The sequence below is a fragment of the Talpa occidentalis genome, unplaced genomic scaffold (assembly GCF_014898055.3).
Source record: "Talpa occidentalis isolate TD23 unplaced genomic scaffold, MPIMG_talOcc4v2.1 talOcc4.4, whole genome shotgun sequence".
Lineage (NCBI taxonomy): Eukaryota > Metazoa > Chordata > Mammalia > Eulipotyphla > Talpidae > Talpa > Talpa occidentalis.
The window spans coordinates 30,455,556-30,474,104 of NW_023604295.1; the positions used below are offsets into that span (position 1 = coordinate 30,455,556).

Consider the following 18,549-nt stretch of genomic DNA (forward strand, 5'->3'; position numbering starts at 1 on the left):
GAGCTTTTTGTGAATTTCTGTGAAAGTGGACTCTTCAAAATGTAAGACATGACATAACGTCGAGATCCGACTTTAAACATTATTTTATAACTCCAAGTTAGAACTTCAAAGAAGAAATTCCAGCAGTATTTGTTTACTTTAAAAATTCCCCTGAGTAGTTCTCTTTTTTTCAAAATCAAATAGAATAAGTAAATAAAAGCAGTAATTGAAGGACTTCTATAAATAACAAAGCTATACTTTCACAGCTAAAAACTAATGATATTCACATTTCCCTGAGAGCTCAGTTTGCTTTGAGAGAGAGAGAGTTGTGTTTCCTAAAGCCATTGAGAGCAGAATGTGATGGAAACTAAGAACATTTATCTGTTGGTGTTGGAAGAACTTGAACTTTAGAACACCCTTGCAGCTGTCCCTTAACCTCCCCTACAGATTCCATCCCATCAGAGTCTCTGGACCTCATTGTCTCTACATCCAAAAGAATCAGAGACACAGCCAAGCAGCCCAGCAGCCTGCAGCAAATGGATCTGACTGCTAGTCCTGCTTTAACTTGGAACTCATGTCTAAGAAGTTGACTCCTGGAAGCCACTTGCCTGGCAGCCTTTTTTCTTATCTCTCTTTACCCTTGAGAATGGAGTCATGTTCACAAACTCCAGGGCCCCTGGTGACATTTCTAGTCCTGGGTCCTTAGACTAGGACCTGGGTCCTCTTCCATCTTCACCCCCTTTTCCCCTCCACCTTGGGGAGCTCTGTGCAGTCTCATCACCTGTATGGAGAGAAAGTCTGTTGTACCAGGAGATCCTACAATGTTCCTGTCTGAGTCCCTTTGCCCCTTGTCTCCAGATCATTTGGCACCAAACTGCCTCATGCCTCTACTGGTAATGGGTTATAACAGTTAACTTGCTGCAAACTACATTTTTATTTGTTTATCTGGTAATGAAATTTAGTTTGAAGAGCTTCCATCTGGGCTAGGGCCTAGAAGCTTAAATCCTGATGATCTAAAGTTTCCCAAAAATGTCTTGAACTTTTTTCTTTCCCTAAAAACTTTAAGTATAGAATGCTGGACTTTATTAATAGGTATATCTATCTGCTAATTGATGCCATTAGGAGATTTCCTATTTCTTAAACATCAATTAACTGAGATTTTTCCACAATTCACTTGGATATCTGGTGATAGAAACAGCATTTGGAAACCTTCCTTTTGTCCTGACTGAGGTGTTCTGAACTCGTCCTAAAACTTGGGTCCTGCAGTTAGAGCCAGGTCTCTAACACAGAGACCCTAAATCCTCACTTTCTCAGCATAAGATTGATGGGCTCAGAATTTGCTGACTGCTCTTACCAAAGGTCACCATGACAACCACACTGTTTTTGAGGAGACACTCTATGTATGCCCTCAATGTTATCTTTGGATTTCCTCTTTAGGAGTTATTTCCAGAATACTGGAATACTACTGACTTCTCCTGTAGCTCATAAATGGTTTCTCAAGATGATCTCAAAGAAAGAAAAGCATGTAAGCAATGACCACATCATTGAAAAGTGCCCAGCATCCCAAGGGACCACTGGGAGGGCAATAAAGCATTGGGTGTGGCCTGGAAACATCATCTCATTTTCTGCTGAGGCACATCTCATTTTCTTGATGAAAATAAAAATAATGATATTTGCTAGGGGCCTATGGCCCATATATTGAGTGTCTCTATGGTAAGGTCTATTATTGACAAATATAAGGCTTGACAGATATAAAGAACTGCATGACCATTTGCTGAATTGAATTAAACTATTCCAATGGACAGCTTCCTTACGGTCATTAGTGTTTACGAGTAAGCAATGCATGTGTTCTAAATTTTCCACCAATATGTTTACATTTTCCCTCCTTGAGTTTCATGGTAGGCAGCTAAACTGTCACACTGACCCTAAGGCACACAACTTTTCACCCACAAACTAGCATTTCTATGTATCCTCAATGATCTAAGCAGAAATCTCACCTGTAATTTTCCAAGTCTTTTTAAATCTGCTTTGTACTTTAGCTTTTTCTAACCAAAGCTTTCCTATGAAAATTAAGTTCACTATCAGGCAAGGATAAACAGCTGGAGCTACATCAAATTAAAGCGCTTCTGCACAGCAAAAGAGACAATAACCAAAACCAAGAGAAACCCCACCAACTGGGAGAACATTTTTGCGCACAACACTAATGATAAAGGACTGATCACAAAAATCTACAAAGAGCTGATGAGACTCAATAAAAACAAAGAAAATAATCCAGTCAAAAAATGGGCAGAAGAGCTAAAAAGAAACTTCTCCAAAGAGGAAATGCAAATGGCCAACAGGCATATGAAAAAATGTTCAACATCACTTGTAACCAGGGAAATGCAAATCAAAACTACAATGAGATACCATCTTACACCAGTGAGAATGGCACATATTAAAAAAACTAGCAACAACAAATGTTGGCGAGGGTGTGGGGAAAAAAGAACTCTTCTGCATTGCAGTGGGAGTGCAAACTTGTCCAACCACTATGGAAAGCTGTGTGAGACTTCTTGACCTACTAAACATAGAGCTTCCATATGATCCAGAAATTCCAATCCTAGGTATTTACCCAAATGACACAGAAACATTAATTCCAAAGAGCACCTGCACCCCTATGTTGATAGCAGCACTGTTTACAATAGCTAAGCTTTGGAAACAACCCAAATGCCCAAAAATAGATGACTGGATCAAGAAGATGTGGTACATATATACCATGGAATATTACTCAGCATTCAAAAAAGATAAACACATGCAGTTTGTAGCAACATGGATGGAGCTAGAAGGGATCATGCTGAGCAAAATATGTCAGAAAGAAAAAGGAAAATACCGGATGGTCTCACTCATAGCAGGAATTTAGAAAACCTAAATAACGGACCAGGAAAAAGACTAATTAATACAAAGTAAAAATCAAAATAAACAAGCAACTATAAACCAGAGACACACTATGGGGAGGGCAGGGGAGGAGCGGGGAGAGAAAGGACTAGGGTCAAAATAAGGGGGGGGTTACAATTGTATGGGGAATGTAAGCAAAATGAAAATGCATACATTGTGCAAAAATGAAAAATGATGAAAGAATTATATAAAATAAAATATTAAAAAAGAAAATTAAGTTCACTATCAGTTCTAATACCTCTTCTTACCAAACCACTGAGGAAGACAAGCATAGTATGACACAACTGATATGGGATACAGCTCGGTAAAGAGATTTGAAACCACATGATGAAAATAAAGCACACTGAATAATGCAGTTACTATGCTGTTACCATTGTTGTTGCCTTTTAAATACAGCCTATTTAACAGGATCTCTTAATCTGCTTCCCCATCTGGGGTATTAGAATACATTTCCAGTGAGCTCACTGCAAAGCTCTGTCTCTCATGGTGAAGGACAAACTCTGTTCTTTGAGAAAAATTGTATCAACCTGATCCAAAAGCCATTTGGAAGGCCTTAAAAGGACCCTGAAAATTAAGATTTCAGGAGGATGGTGTCTCAGGGACCAGGACCCAAATCACTGGCTAAAAAGTAGAAAGTTTACCATCAAGAAGAGTCAGTCATTCTGTCAGGGGGAAAGGATGTCCTGAGCTAATTCCATGCAGGCTTTGTGGACTCCACCCCCACTCCAGACCAAAGCCATCAGGACATTGGGAAAGACAAATCCCGTCACCACCAAAGGGAAGGTGGCTGGGACCTAAAGGTGGAGTTAAGCAGCCAGGGGTGGTATAAAACCAAACACGTGGGCCTTGGGGTCTCTCTCTCTCTCCTGCCTCCTGGCTTCACGGCTGGTGGCTGGCGGCCAGCTCTCAGAGTGCCATTTGGGATTCCAGATCGGAGGATCGGGTAGGACGCATTTAAAACTTTATCTCCCACTTTTCTCCCTGAGTTGTACATTTCCTCATTTCCCCTTCCCTTGTAAATAAACCTTTTATTAACCTTTCGTGTGTGCCTGCAGTAGAGCATTGATAAGTCCTTGTAAGCGCGCGGGTGAGGACCCACAGTCAGGCAACCCATTTTGTATCGGGGTTGCCCTGTAACAATTCCTGCAGTGGCCTGCAGAGTTAGCATGTTTACATTTTTTTACAAAACCGTATTTTGAGTCTCTGGAAATCTCTTTTAAACATCGCAGTACAACCACTGGACATTAAGAGGCCAGGTTACTAGACAGTGCTGAAGGCACAATTCTGCCTGGCAAAGACAGTTCTCGTTCAAAATGGGTCTCCTGTGATCATAAAAATAGAAGTTTTTGATGTGAGAGAATAGAAGTCTTATCTCTTGAAGTAAGCAGTCTTCCAGGCCCATTTCTCCAGACCAGTTTCTCCAGTCTCACAGAATGACAGCTTCTACATAGTTCTACCATTTGAGCAACCAAGGTTCCAACACTGTGGATTCCACATGGCTTCAAAATAAGGGAAAAAAAGAAAAGCAGAGGAAAAAGAAACACCTTGATTTCCGTGTTTTGCTGAGTGAATCCTTTAAAGAACTTGCCAGAACAAAACTGAGCCAGCTGTTTGCCTTTTTCCTGCCTTGGAATAGACAGCAAGACAGAAAGGGCCCTGATTTTGAAACCGAAAAATCTGGATTTAGACTCCTAGCTTAACCACTTGTACTCTAAGTGACATGGGGTAAATCAAGATGCCTCTCTGAAACTTGGTTTCCTCACTTGTAAAATAAGGGTGATAATATCCTGTTGTTAGGGGGAAAAGATGTCCTGAGCTAATCCCATACAGGCTTTGTGGACCCCACTCCCACTCCAGACTAAAGCCATCAAGACATTGGGAAAGACAAATCCCGTCACCACCAAAGGGAGGGTGGCTGGGACCTGAGGGTGGAGTTAAGCAGCCAGGTTGGGTATAAAAACCAGACACGTGGGCCTTGGGGTGGCTCGCTGTCGCTTGCCTCCTGGCTTCACGGCTGGTGGCTCGCGGCCAGTGCCATTTGGGATTCCAGATCGGAGGATCGGGTAGGACTCATTTAAAACTTTGTCTCCCACTTTTCTCCCTGAGGTGTACATTTCCTCATTTGCCCTTCCCTTGTAAATAAACCTTTTATTAACCTTTCGCGTGTGCCTGCAGTAGAGAATTGATAAGTCCTTTTAAGCGTGCGGGTGAGGACCCACAGTTAGGCACCCCATTTTGTATTGGGGCTGCCCTATAACACTGTCAGCATGTCACTGCACCAGTAAAATGAAATGATATGCAAAAAGGCTTGGCATAAGACAGGTTTTTGTAGGTTTTTTGGGTAAAATATCATTTCTTCCCTCCTGAGGTAGGTCATGAAAACATCCTGGCTGGCCTCAAGTATCCCCAAAGTGTGGCTTCCAAGCAGCCCCTCCAAGGGGTGGAATCACTGGGAATTTAAAACTCAAGCTCAGCCTGCAGTCTGAACGGGGGTGGACAGTGAGAAGTAGGACAGTCTCCCCCAGCTGCCCGGCTCCCCAAGTGGCTGGCGCTGGGCTCCAGGGTCAGACAGACACGGCGCCTGGCACGATCCTCCGGATGTGTGTGTACGACTTCCTGATGGTGACACTGCCGTGGTGCGACACCCCCCGGGGCAGGACACACTCCTCTGTCAGCTTCTGGGCCTCAGGGTCCCAGCACAGCACGGTGGCGATGACCTCATTCTTCTCGTCCCGGCCCCCTGTGATGTAGAGCCGGTTGTTGCAGGGTGCGATGCCACAGCTGGCCCGCTCATGGCTGAGCTGGGTCACCAGGCACCAGCTGTCCTCCAGAGGCGTGTAGGCGTACAGGGCCCGCATGGCCCCACCTGGGAGGAGGGAAAGACAGAGGACATCTCACTCTTGTTCCCGTTTCTTCCCCCTTGAACGGCTAACCCCCTCCTGCTGGTTTAATTGAGAACCATCTTGCCCAGAGAAAGTAGACTGATGACTGTCCAGAAAGCCAGAGGAGATAACTCTGCCAGGGAGTGCTGGAAACACTTCACAACCCCCTTCCAATTCTGTAGCCAGATGCTAACTGGGCTCCAAAGGACACCTGCCTTACCATGGATGCACAAAAGCACCCTAAGACTGCTCCCTAGAAGAAACACTGCCTGGTGCACCAGAGACACTCAGCTCAGGACCCCAGCTCTGATCTGCAACCATAAGCATGGACAGTAGTTGGTCATAAGACATCAGAAGAACGGGGGCATAAGGCTCAGGGCGGAACACCTGATAACAGTAGTGGCAAAACATGGCAGTGACTAGAGGTGGTGGCATGTCTTTGCAGAACGAGCATGACCTGGGGCAGACATGTGACTGACCACAAACACAGGAAACCTGAGGCAAGGGAGAGAAGAGGATTATCCTTAATCTGTTCTTCTATATTGCCTCCAGGAAGCCTTCTCTGATTAGCGATCATTCTCTGAAGTTATTTAATTTCAGCATCTCCTTTATCAGTAGTTTGCAATAGGCAATACTGGCTGCATATTTAAAAACACCTTGTCCTGTTTGTCAGAGCAGAGTATTCTGATTTGATTGGCCTGGAATGAAGCCTAGGTACCTCTATTTTTGTAAAAACTCCCTAGGTGATCCTAACAAGTATTCAGGATTGTAATCCATCAACCTTAATGTGTCGTGTAGTAGGTTTGCTTGTTTGCAGGGGTAGATGGGGGAAATTCCACGGAAAACAGATGTACTTTCCAACGCTAGGAATATCCCCTGGAGTAGAGAAGAAAGGAGGTACTTCAGGTGTGGGGCAACTACAAAATTTGCATAAGGGGCACATTTCTATGAGATGCTCAAACAAACTTCAAGAAATAATCTGGTAGTTCACCTGCCCTTTCCAATTCAGATTTTCTGTCAACTAGTTCCAAATCAGAGGTTGTAGATTTCTTTTCTAAAGTCACATCACATCATGAGATTTTTATTTTCTAAGGAAAGTAGCTTAGAAGTCGTATCTAAGTCAGGAGTCAATGAAAAATGCTTTTGTTCTAACTCTTACTGTCGAGGTTCATTCTACATCATATACTTTTTCTATCTGAAAAAGAATGATAAGCTGGGGCAATTAAACGGTTTTGTGGACATTTGATAACCTCATATGCTGTAATGTCATTCTTTTAAACAACATTCAATATCTTTATCTTTTTTGCTGTGAAAGGGAATAAACTGAGTGCTTAATAATCCCAGAACTCCTTTGAAAAGTATCAATGTGATCTTGTTGCTAATGTGGCCCTTTCTGCTAAAATTGGAATGTTGCAAATAAAATTAAGTACAAAAAAAAAATACATGCCAACTGTGATGGTCTGACTAGTGAGGATTTTCTTCTAAAGGCAATTTTTCAGAATCCTGAAAACAAGTGGTAAGTGTAAAATCACCATTAATACAAAATAATAACTACCAATAGCTACTATCGATTGGGCACTAATGTGTACATTTCAATTTCTATCCATTTGCTAATGTTTACAACACAACTTGGTTTCTGTAGCAACTACGGTTTCTCCCCAGTGTCAGTCTGCTTTGTCTCAGAAATGGAGGCTGATTCTGCCTCCAGAACTGCAAGGTAAATCCTGTGAAACCTGGAGTCAGCCCAATTTATCTTTCTTCCCTTTCAACCCCACCCACATCATTCAGGAATTCCTTATTTTCGGGAGAGCCCTGCCTGCTCTACCTTCAGGGCTACAAGGGTGGGGGAATTTCAGACAAGCTATTTGTTCGCTTACCAACAACATAGATGCGGTCCCGGAAACTCACTGCATTGATGCATTTAGCCTCCACCGGCATGGGCGACTTTAAATTCCACTTATTGGTTGAAGGGTCGTAACACTGGGTCTTGTCAGTTGCCAGTTTCCCATTGGGTCCTCCCCCTATCACATAGAGCTTCTTCTTATGGCTTGTGGCTGCGAAGGAGCTGACATGGACGAGGAGGGGTGCAGCCTGCAGAGGCACAGGCACCAGAAAAAGCTGTCAGTCACATACCCAGACCCCTGTACTAATAGAAGCAAGGCCAGGAATCAGGGGACACAAGCCTCTGCATCCTTTGCCTAGAGTTACAAGATCTGTCACTCCTTGAGAGAGAGAGAAGATCAAAGCACATGTTCCATCCTGGGGACCACCCTGTTACAAGACCAGCCTAGCACAGGTGTGTGAAGGAGATTTCTAGCCTGTTTCTCCAAGTCAAGCTCTCAGGGATAGAGGAGGCACAAGAATAAATGCCCATACAAACGAAACTGATGGAGGACAAGAATAGAAAAAACTGGAAAGGAGGCCTCACAAGACTAAAACCTGACTCACACAAGGAGGTGGGGGTCGAGGGGAATAACATGACCATTAACCCAGTTGTAGAGGTCGTGACCCTCAGGCACCAGAGCCTTATCACAAGGCATGAGACCCAAGCAGGATCAGATGCTACAGGAAGTGACGCACAGGCCTGAAGGTAAAGATATGGAGATTGGGCCCACCCTGGAATCTCTGGTCCCTTCCTGGTTTTGCCTACTTATCCCAAATCAGCAACAAACAGGCCACTCCACAGAGGAGTGACCTCTCCCAGAGAGAAGAGGACGCTATCAGTGCAGTCTCTGCACAGGCTCAGGGCAGCACTCCCACTGCCCACCTGTGACTATGCAGGTGCCTCTTTTCACCAACTCCCTTCCTCTGTAGGGCAGCAGCTTTCTGGCTGCCCGTGACCTGTACCATGTTGGGACTTCTCTTCACTGACCTCCCTCAGCGGAGGCCACTCTCCTCAAGGCCGCCCGCCTGCAACCATGCAGGCCTCTCTTAGCAGAACCTGTCCCTTTCCTTTTCCCTAATAAACCCGCTCTTTAAATGTAACTAATGTCTCTGACTCATGGAGAAACTCGCCTGGGAAAATTGCCGCGTGCCGCTGAAACGGGAGCTCTGGTGAAACCTTTCCCAGAGTGAACCGAAGGACCCTGCCACTCTACAAAACCCCAACAAAGCCAGTCAATGTTGGAGGAAAATGTTTTCTCAAACATGCATATTCATATTCCTTCATTCAAAAAATATTACTGAGTGCCTACTATGTGCAGGGCATTACCCTTAGTGTTTATATCCAGGAAGGAAAAACTGGAGTGAGGGTTTCAGGTGGCCATGGGTGAGCACATGCCCCCACCCTGAGTAACGTAGAGATTATGTGATCAAGTTAGACCTGTGCTTCTCCCCTGTGAACCCCTAGGAACTAATGGGGACTCCCAAGAGCCTCTTGCCCATTAACATGAGCCCGTTGGGTCACAGAGCAACTCTATGATGGGACTGCAAACTGACAAGCTGTTGGGCACAGGCCCCAAAATGTGAAGCATTCTCTGGACAGTTGTCTTCAGGATGACAGCTCTGGGCTGCATGACCTGGCTGCCTTTGTTTGTGGCCACGATGAACATGTTTTATATTCCCCAAAGCTGGAACATGCTGTGACATATGATCTGATAAGGAGAAAGATCATTTGAGATTGCAAATAACCTGGAGACACAAGAAGTGAGATCACATTACTTCTAAAAAGGTTTCATTTTATTGTGTAAGGACGCTTAAAATGAAATCTACCCTCTTAAATTTAAGTGTAAAACACAGTATTGTCATCTGTGGGCATAGTGCTTATGGCAGATCTCCAGGGCTTATTCACCTTGTGACACTGATGCCCTGTGCCTGTAACAGGGTGGTCACCAGGAAAGGGGGAGGTTTCAGGTTCCCTGTCCAACCCAAGGGAGGGTGGAGCTGAGCAGGGAGAGAAGCTGCAGAGGAGACTGAGGAGGGAAGGCAGCAGGATGGAGCCAGAAGGAGACCTGGAGGAGGCGCATGGAGCCTAGAGACACGTGAAGAAACTACACTTGCCTTTTGGTCATGGACTGGGTGACACAGATGTGGTGAGAGACCCGTAGGGAGGTGACAATGGCGGGTTTTGTCTTGATTTTGATTTTGCTCTTTTCCTTCTAGACTTGTCTGTGGGTCCCCACTGGAAGATGCTTTAGACTTGTAGCAGGCTTTGGGACCTTATTCTGGGCCAATCCTGCTTGGGTGGACTTTTACCCATGAGGGGACAGGTAACTTTGGGTGCCTGATTTAGAAACTATATTCTTTTTTTTTTTTTTAAGAGTTATTTATTATTTATACAAGCACTGGGTACAGTCAGAAGCACGGGAGGGTGAGAGAATTCACCAGAGCCAGAGCGGGGAGCAGAGCAGGCAGAAGGACCCAAGCACACTGCTGAGGGGAGCAGTGGGCGGCAGGAGAGGTCTGCGCACCATGTGGGACCCTCCTCCGGTGGCCGGGGAGCAGCTGGGGATCGAACTGGCGCTGCAGAGGCTGCGGGCAGCTTCGCAACCCAGCGCTCAACCGCTGCGCCACCGGGGAGGCCCTAGAAACTATATTCTTTGCCTTTCCTGTATTGTTTCCTAATTGTATTAAAGTTCCTTCCCATTAAAGTCTCATATGTTTCGTGTTGATGCAGCCGATGGCAGAACCTATTTAGGGCGGGCAGGTTTGTGGGATCTGGGGTGCCCCTCTCCCTGCCCTGTAAACTGACCAGCAGCCCTTTGCCTTTTCCTGAGTGTGCTATGTACCGAGGCTGCTTTGCTAAAGTCTCGTAAGCTGCATGCAAAGGGCTCATGGCTAATAGGCTTATAAATAAGGGCTGACTTCTAAACACTACCAAATGGCTCTGGCTTCCACAGACTAATTGACAGATCCTGTGTGCCCATTGTGGAGAAGACAAGGGCAGGCAGCATCTGAGGAGACAGACTCTGGGTCAAGGCATGAACCAAGGTTAGCACCAAGCCTCCCCTCCAGAGCCCGGGTTCTGGCCAGGGTAGGACAGGTGGCTGTACAGAGCTTCCCCACCTGGAAGGAAGTCACTTCTGTGACCTGGTCAGCAATCTGAAGCAGTGGCCTTACAAGGAGGGAACTCAGAGCCACTGAAAAGGTTCTCAGTGGAAGCAGAGAGATCTTAGAGCCATGTGCATTTGACCCTTGAACAAAGGGGTGGGGATTTAAGCTCTGCAATTGAAAATTCCCGCATGTTATAGTGGCCCATTCATATATACTGGTTCCACATGGGGGCATTCAACCAACCCACACTGGTAGTTGGTAGAATTCATCCATGTGGAGCCTACAGATAGAAAAAGAGTCCCCCTATAAGTGAAACCATGTAATTCAAATCCCTGTTGTTAAAAGTCAATGGTACTTACATGGGGGTACACTTTTTTGAAAACTTTGAAGTAGTAATACAGTGTCTCACAGAAGTCATCTCCCTTACCTCTGACCAGCAGTTGTGGAAGGGGTCATATGTCTCCACATTGTTGATCCTCTGCAGACCGTCAAAACCTCCGATCACATACACCTTGCCTCCCAACACCACCATCTTATGCCTCCAGCGGCCTATATTCAAATACTCAATTTGAATCCATTTGTTGATGGAAGAATTGTATTTCCAAACATCATGCTGTGTTTCTTTGCCACCTAAGAGTGATACAGATTTGAGGGGGGTGTTATCTTTTATATTTATTTTCTTACATAGTTAATTTTTGGACAGTATTTGGTTTCTCCCCTCAGGTGTAGTGTCCATAGTTCTCCCACCACCATCGCACCCATCATCACCACAGTCCCTTGTGCTCTTCTCTCCCCTGTTTTGACCCCTCTCCCTACCCGATGAGTCACATATACCGCTTTTTCCATAATTTCCCACACTCCCCTCCCCCCAAGGTCAGGAAAAAGAAACAGTCTTGGGGTAATCTGGTTGACAGAGCCAACAGGGGAACAGGGAGTGACAGCATAAGACAGGCAATTACAAGTCATTGTGTCCTATGTCACCCATGTGCTGTGAGAGTTTAGAGACAAGGTGGGCTTCAGGGAGATGGCACCCAAATCAGCCTAGTAGATGGGGTAATAGGAGTCTGGACTCAGTTTTTTGAAAAATAAGGGGAGGTGGGGGGAAGGCCTTGGTAAGCAGACCAATTAGAAAGCAGCATGAGTTCTATGTTTGCTTATTTATTTAAACAAAAAACAAAAATATAAACCTGGAAGAGTATCAAGAAATCTTGCAAAATTCTCTTGGTTCATATCTGATCTATATCAAATTTATAAATGGGAAAATACATAGAAGAAAATATAGATAAAACACTACAAGACATACATCTCAGTAACATCTTTAAAGTCTCATCCCCCAAAGCAAAGAAAATGAAGGAAAAGATAAACAGCTGGGATTACATCAAACCAAAAAGCTTCTGTACAGCAAGAGACATAACCAACACAACACAAAGAGACACCCTACTGACTGGGAGAAAATTTTCATACTCCATACAACTGATAAGGAACTGATCACAAAGATCTACAAAGAACTCACACAACTCACCAAAAACAAAGTAAACAATCCAGTCAAAAAAATGGGCAGAAGAGTTAAAAAGACACTTCTTCTAAGAGGAAATGAAATGGCCAAAAGATATATGAAAAAATGTTCAACATCACTTATAATCAGGGAAATGCAAATCAAAACCACACTGAGATACCACCTTACACCAGAGAGAATGGCACATATTAAAAAAAAAAATAGCAACAACAAATGTTGGCAAGGATATGGAGAAAAAGGAACTCTCCTACACTGCTGGTGGGAGTGCAAACTGTTTCAACCACTATGAAAAGTTGTGTAGAGGTTCCTCAGACTACTAAAAATGGAGCTACCATATGACCCAGCAATTCCATTCCTAAGAATCCACCCAAAGAACACAAATACATTAATTCAAAAGGAAACCTGCACTCTGATGTTTGTTGTAGCACTATTTACAATAGCTAAGATATGGAAACAACTGAATGCCCCAAAACAGATTACTGGATCCAGAAGATGTGGTATATATACCATAAACAATGGAATACTATTCAGCAGTCAAAAAGTATAAACTCATGACATTCACAACAACATGGAAGGGGCTAGAAAGGATTATGTTCAGTGAAATAAGCCAGAGGGGGGAAAAATATATCAATGGTTTCACTAATAGGAAGAATTTAGGGGAACCAAATAAGGGGTCAGAAAATAATAATAATAATAATTAGTAAATAAAACAAAATCAATAGGCAACTATAAATTAGAGACATTTTGCAGGGGGAGGAGGGGAGAAAAATCAAAACAGGAGGGAAGAGCACAATGGACTATGGTGATGGTGCACGGGTGAAGTGGTGGTGGGAGTTCTATGGAGAATACACCTGAGAGGAGAAAGCATACATTGTACAAAAATGAACAATGATGCAAAATATATAAATAAATAAATTTAAAATAAATAAATAATAACTATTAAAATTTATAAGTGGGGTTTGTCCTACTTCAAAACAAACTTTGTTTAAAAGAATGATTTGCTCACAATAGGTAATTTGAAAACAAGCTGATAAATCTGTTTTTCATAACAATTCTCTCAAAAGAAAGTACACAATTCCATTAGGGAGAGAGACTGACTTTGTTGGCGACTTCAATCAAACAGTCTATAGCTTTGTGTCTCACCAACAACTTTAAGCAAAAGATGTACTTTTCAGATTATAAATGTACACTAGTGCGGCAATGAATATCACTAATGAGTCTCCATGTCACAGGGAAGTATGGTAAAGCCCAGTAGTCAAGACCAAGAACTTAGGTCAAGGGCATATTCATCCTGAATTTTTATAGGTGTTGCCAAAGAGCCTGGCAAAACTGTCTTTGTTGACTTTCCCATGCCCTACTCACAGAGGCTATTAGGAATTGGAGGTTTTGTTTGGTTTCTTTGGGTTTTGTTTTGTTGGGTATTTTTTTAATTGTTTTGTTTATAGAAAAATTATATCACAGTTTGGTTCTCCCTGACTGCTAGGGACTCTGAGTTTCTTTCTTTGCTGTGACTATTTTGCTCATATAGTTTAACCATTTTTCGTTAGGTTGTGTACTTTTTAGAGGTCTCTACTTACTCAAAACACTGTGATATTGACCCCATTTAGGCAGCATCAAAAATAATAAAATAATTATAAACTTTCAAAGAAAGGTATGCAAACTATATCGAATTTGGATTTGAATCCTGCCTGGTTTTTACCATTGTGTGACCTTGGAGCACATTTCTTAACTTTTCTGAATCACCGTTTTTTTTCCATTTGTATCTCGGAGATGAAAATCAATTACCTTATGGAGTTGATGTGCTACCAAAGTGTAAATTCATCTACAATGCCATAAAGATGGTGAGAAATCTATCAGTTACTAAATATTAATTGAGTTTTTATTCTCTAGCCAGGCACAATGCGTAGGCCCTGAAAACCTTGTTGACTCTCATGGAATTGAAAGACTAATGAGACAGGCATAAAGTAACTGCAAATAATTAAGCAAACAACTTAGAAGTAAGAAATGAAAAAGAATGGATTGTTACTAATGCATCTAAAAATATGACCTAATAAACTTGAGCGGAGACGTTGGGTTTAAGGGACAAGCAGACATTTTTATTCACTACTGTGTACTGGTGTCCAGGGTTCTATGCGGGTAGCAGGCACCAAATAAACTCCAGTGTCACTTTTCTTCTTCTTTTCCATGAAGAACTGGACCTAACTGCCTGTCCCCCCAGATGCTAGTGCAATACAACTCACATGTTAGTGTTCATGCAGTAACGTGCTCTCTGGGAAAGACCACCTGAGCTCCTGATTTCCACATTCTGACCCAGTCAGAACCAAGTCACTCCACTCACAGTAAATCTAAGATGGTTGCCTGGCCCTCGCTCAGGAAGATACATGGTGCACTGGCTGCTTCAGCATCACATGGCTGCTGCTTACCTGAGATGTACACCTCATTTTTTAATGTCACACATGCAAATTCCACCCACTTCTTATTCTCTGTCTCTAGCTCGTGCTCCGTCATTGGGAGCTTGGCCACCTCCAGGCGGCTGCGTCTCAGGGGGTCCAGGCAGGTCACCTCAGCCACAAAGCGTTCATCTTTCGTGCAGCCGCCAATGATCATGAACACTTCAGACTGGAATTCATGCATTCTGGGCTTGGTGCGCTCTGAGATGATCTGGAAAGTCAAAAACAGTACCAAAGGCAGGATGACACAAGGTTCAGAGCTGAGGCTGTGGAGCTAGCATAGCAGGGCCTGTTCCCCGTTCTGCCACTGTACAATCTTGTGCTAGCACCTTCTTGAGCCTCAATTTTGTCATCTGTATAATGGGGATATTTGTGGTAATTAGTACAAGTTTGTTGTGAGGATTAAATGAGATCTTAAATGAAGTGTGCCTTGCCTGGGGACTGGCGCTTGACACATACTCAGTAAAGGTTATCTGTGGGTGCTTTTGCTGTTTTTTAAGAAATTCAGATCTGTTTACCATCAAATGCACTTTCCTGCCTCTCCCTTCCTGCCTGTTCTGAAGACTCGATTCCTGGAATTTCATTTCTGGTCACCTCTTACTCCACCCCGCTCCCTCTCCTTGGTTTCAATTTCTTAACAATATTCCAGACTTTGGTTTGAAAACAAACTTTTGAAAGAGAAATCTTGACAACAGGCAGAAAGTTGGGAGAAAGGAACCAATAGTGAGTGGGCTGTGGTCAGGGAGTTTAGGGGAGTGAGTCCCAACATCAAGCATATGACCTTCCAGAACCTCAAATGAAAAAAGGCATTTGAGCAGCACCTGTATTGACCTGGAGGCTAAAAGAGCACATCCACACTTTGGGGAATTACAAACAGTGCCTTAGGACTGTAGGAGAAGAGAGAAGTTGGAGATGATGTTAGTGAAGGTGGCAGAAGAAGTATGGGAGGCCAAGCTCTTGATGTTTAGGTAGGAAATGTGGGATTTATCCTGAAAGTGGTAGGGACCCAGTAAGAGGGTTAAGCCCAGGTGGGAAATGATTAGTTTGAGCTTTAGGTCATTCAGCTGATGAATTGGAAGGAGGTCACCATGAAGGCAGAAAGGTGAGTTTTGAGGGATTTTCAGAAATTCAGGAAGGAAGTAGAGACAGTCTGTATCAAGGTATGTCAGAGGAGACCCAAGAGACTCAAGGCTTCCCAGAATGGGTAAACTAGGACAGCGGCACACTCTGTTCCTGCACGGTCACCCCCGCAACCTCCCGCCCTTATGCAACTGGGTAGAAGAAGGATGTTCCAGGTGTGGTGTACAGTATATCTTAGGAGAGTCCTTAGCAGACCCCTGACCTTAGGAGAGTCCCTAATAAATAGTAAGTGATTGGTAAATGTGAGATTTCCACATCTCACCTAATTCTTTCAATAGTTGTCTAAAATGAAGTGTCATCCTCATTTTACAAATTAGAAATCCAAGGTTTCTGGAAGCTCATGACTCAAACTAGAAATCTGCAGCAGCATCCTCTCCATGCCCTAGGGATTTGTGAACCAGTCTCACCAAAACCTTTGCAAGGCCTGCTCACACCTTCACTCGCTGGCTGACTGGCACTTCTCAACTCACCTCATTGCCAGAAAGGTGATACATCCTTGCTTCCTGGAGCAGCGGGAAGACCTCCGGGCACTGCCTGATGAGAGGATCTGCCTCCACCGTCTCCACAAAGTACCAGGGGTCCAGAAGTGGCAGGCGCACGTTCTCCAGGACATAGGGGAGGAGGCAGAGTCGCTCTGACTGTTTGTGCCGGACCCAGCTCATCACTGTCTCGAACACCTGAGCCTCCTCTGTCACATACAGCTCATCACTCCTCAGGATGTGGTATAGAGTGTCCACAGGAAGTTCCAGGAAGTCCTCTGAGTTCAGAATCTGCACAAAGTTTTGGATGATGTAACCCTGAACCTGCTTCTTTAGTCTCTCCAAGGAGTGTGTGTCTGCCAGCCTCAGTATTCCAACACAGTTTTCTGGGTTCAGGGCTTCTGTGAGGAAGCTGGCACAAGCATCCACCATCCGCAGGAACTAAGAGAGCAGAAGTGCACCAAATCAGCTCAAAAGAGGATTATTCCACAAAAGTTTATCAGGGAGCCACATGTGGCTCACCTAAATGATTGACAATAGGAAACTAGCTAACACATTCCTATTTCAACAGCATTAACAAAATATGTTGTAGAAAAATATTAAATGATTTGGGAAATTCATTTAACAGTGTATTGAGTTGTATTGAGTTGAAAAATCAGTGTATTGAGTTGAAAAATCCATTCACAAGATGTAGAGAAAAAGGAACACTTTTCCACTGCTGGTGGGAATGCAAACTGACCCAATTACTGTGGAAATCTGTATAGACAACCCCCAAATTACTAAAAATGGAGCTACTGTATGACCCAGCAATTTCACTCCTAGAAATCTACCCAAAGGACACAAAAGCATTAATTCGAAAGGAAACCTGCGCTCTGATGTTTATTGTAGCACTACTCACAGTAGTTAAAATATGGAAGCAACCTATTGACAAATGCCCCAAAGCAGATGACTGGATCAAGAAGATGAGGCATCTATATATACAATGGAGTACTATTCAGCAATCAAAAAAAATAAACTCATGACATTTGCAGCAACATGGATGGAGCTGGAAGGGATTATAATTGGTGAAAATAGTCAGAAGGAAAGAGAAAAATATCAGATGGTTTCACTTATAGGAGGAACATAGGGAAACCAAATAAGGGGTCAAAAAAAAAAAAACCAGAAAAAAACTAGTGTGAAAACTATAAGTCGCAGACATACAGCAGGGGGTCGGAGAGGGATCAAATCAGCAAGGAAGAGCACAAGAGATTACACAAATCACGGGTGACTTGGTAGTAGGAATTTTGTGGGTACTATACCTGAGGGGAGAAATCAAACATGGTAGAAAAATGAACAATGATGTAAAATAAATAAATAAATTAACTAATTAATTACTTAATTAATTTTTATTTATTTATTTATTTTTAAAGATTTATTTATTTATTATTTATACAAGCACTGGGTACAGTCAGAAGCGCGGGAGGGTGAGAGAATTCACCAGAGCCAGAGCAGGGAGCAGAGCAGGCAGAAGGACCGAAGTACACTGCTGAGGGGAGCAGCGGGCGGCAGGAGAGGTCTGCGCGCCATGTGGGACCCTCCTCTGGTGGCCTGGGAGCATCCGGGGATCGAACCGGCGCTGCAAAGGCTGCAGGCAGCTTCGCAACCAAGCACTCAACCGCTGCGCCACCAGGGAGGCCCTGGATAAATTTTTAAAATAAATAAAAATAAAAATCCATTCATGGAATCTGATCCGGCCTCTAGATTTCATCAGCAGGATTAAATCTTACAGGAACTATAAGGGAAAGAGGAACATGTCAAGTGATGCCACAGGAGTGCAATCAGCAAAATTCAGACTGTGGGAAACTCCACAGAACAAGCAGTTCAGTTTCTTCAAGAAATACATCACAAGGGGAGGGCCTCCCCGGTGGCGCAGCGGTTGAGCGCTGGCCTACGAGGCTGCCCGCAGCCTCTGCGGCGCCGGTTCGATCCCCGGCTGCTCCCCGGCCACTGGAGGAGGGTCCCTCATGGCGCGCAGACCTCCCCTGCCGCCCGCTGCTCCCCTCAGCAGTGTACCTCGGTCCTTCTGCCTGCTCTGCTCCCTGCTCTGGCTCTGGTGAATTCTCTCACCCTCCCATGCTTCTGACTGTACCCAGTGCATGTATAAGCAAAACAAACAAACAAACAAATAAATAAATAAAACA

At 43.9% G+C, this 18,549-nt stretch overlaps 1 protein-coding gene across 1 annotated transcript in view; it reads right to left on the reverse strand.

The window, feature by feature from the left end:
• Positions 1-4,407: 4,407 nt before the first annotated feature.
• The window catches only part of KLHL6 (kelch like family member 6), a 43,626-nt gene continuing 29,484 nt past the window's right edge, over positions 4,408-18,549 (reverse strand). Inside the window, exons 3-7 of the mRNA XM_037524532.2 lie at positions 16,361-16,810; positions 14,724-14,961; positions 11,212-11,414; positions 7,670-7,883; positions 4,408-5,776 (exon numbers count right to left, since the gene is read on the reverse strand). Coding sequence (XP_037380429.1) covers positions 5,475-5,776; positions 7,670-7,883; positions 11,212-11,414; positions 14,724-14,961; positions 16,361-16,810 — 1,407 coding nt within the window. The 3' untranslated portion in view covers positions 4,408-5,474. The remainder of the gene's footprint in view (positions 5,777-7,669; positions 7,884-11,211; positions 11,415-14,723; positions 14,962-16,360; positions 16,811-18,549) is intronic.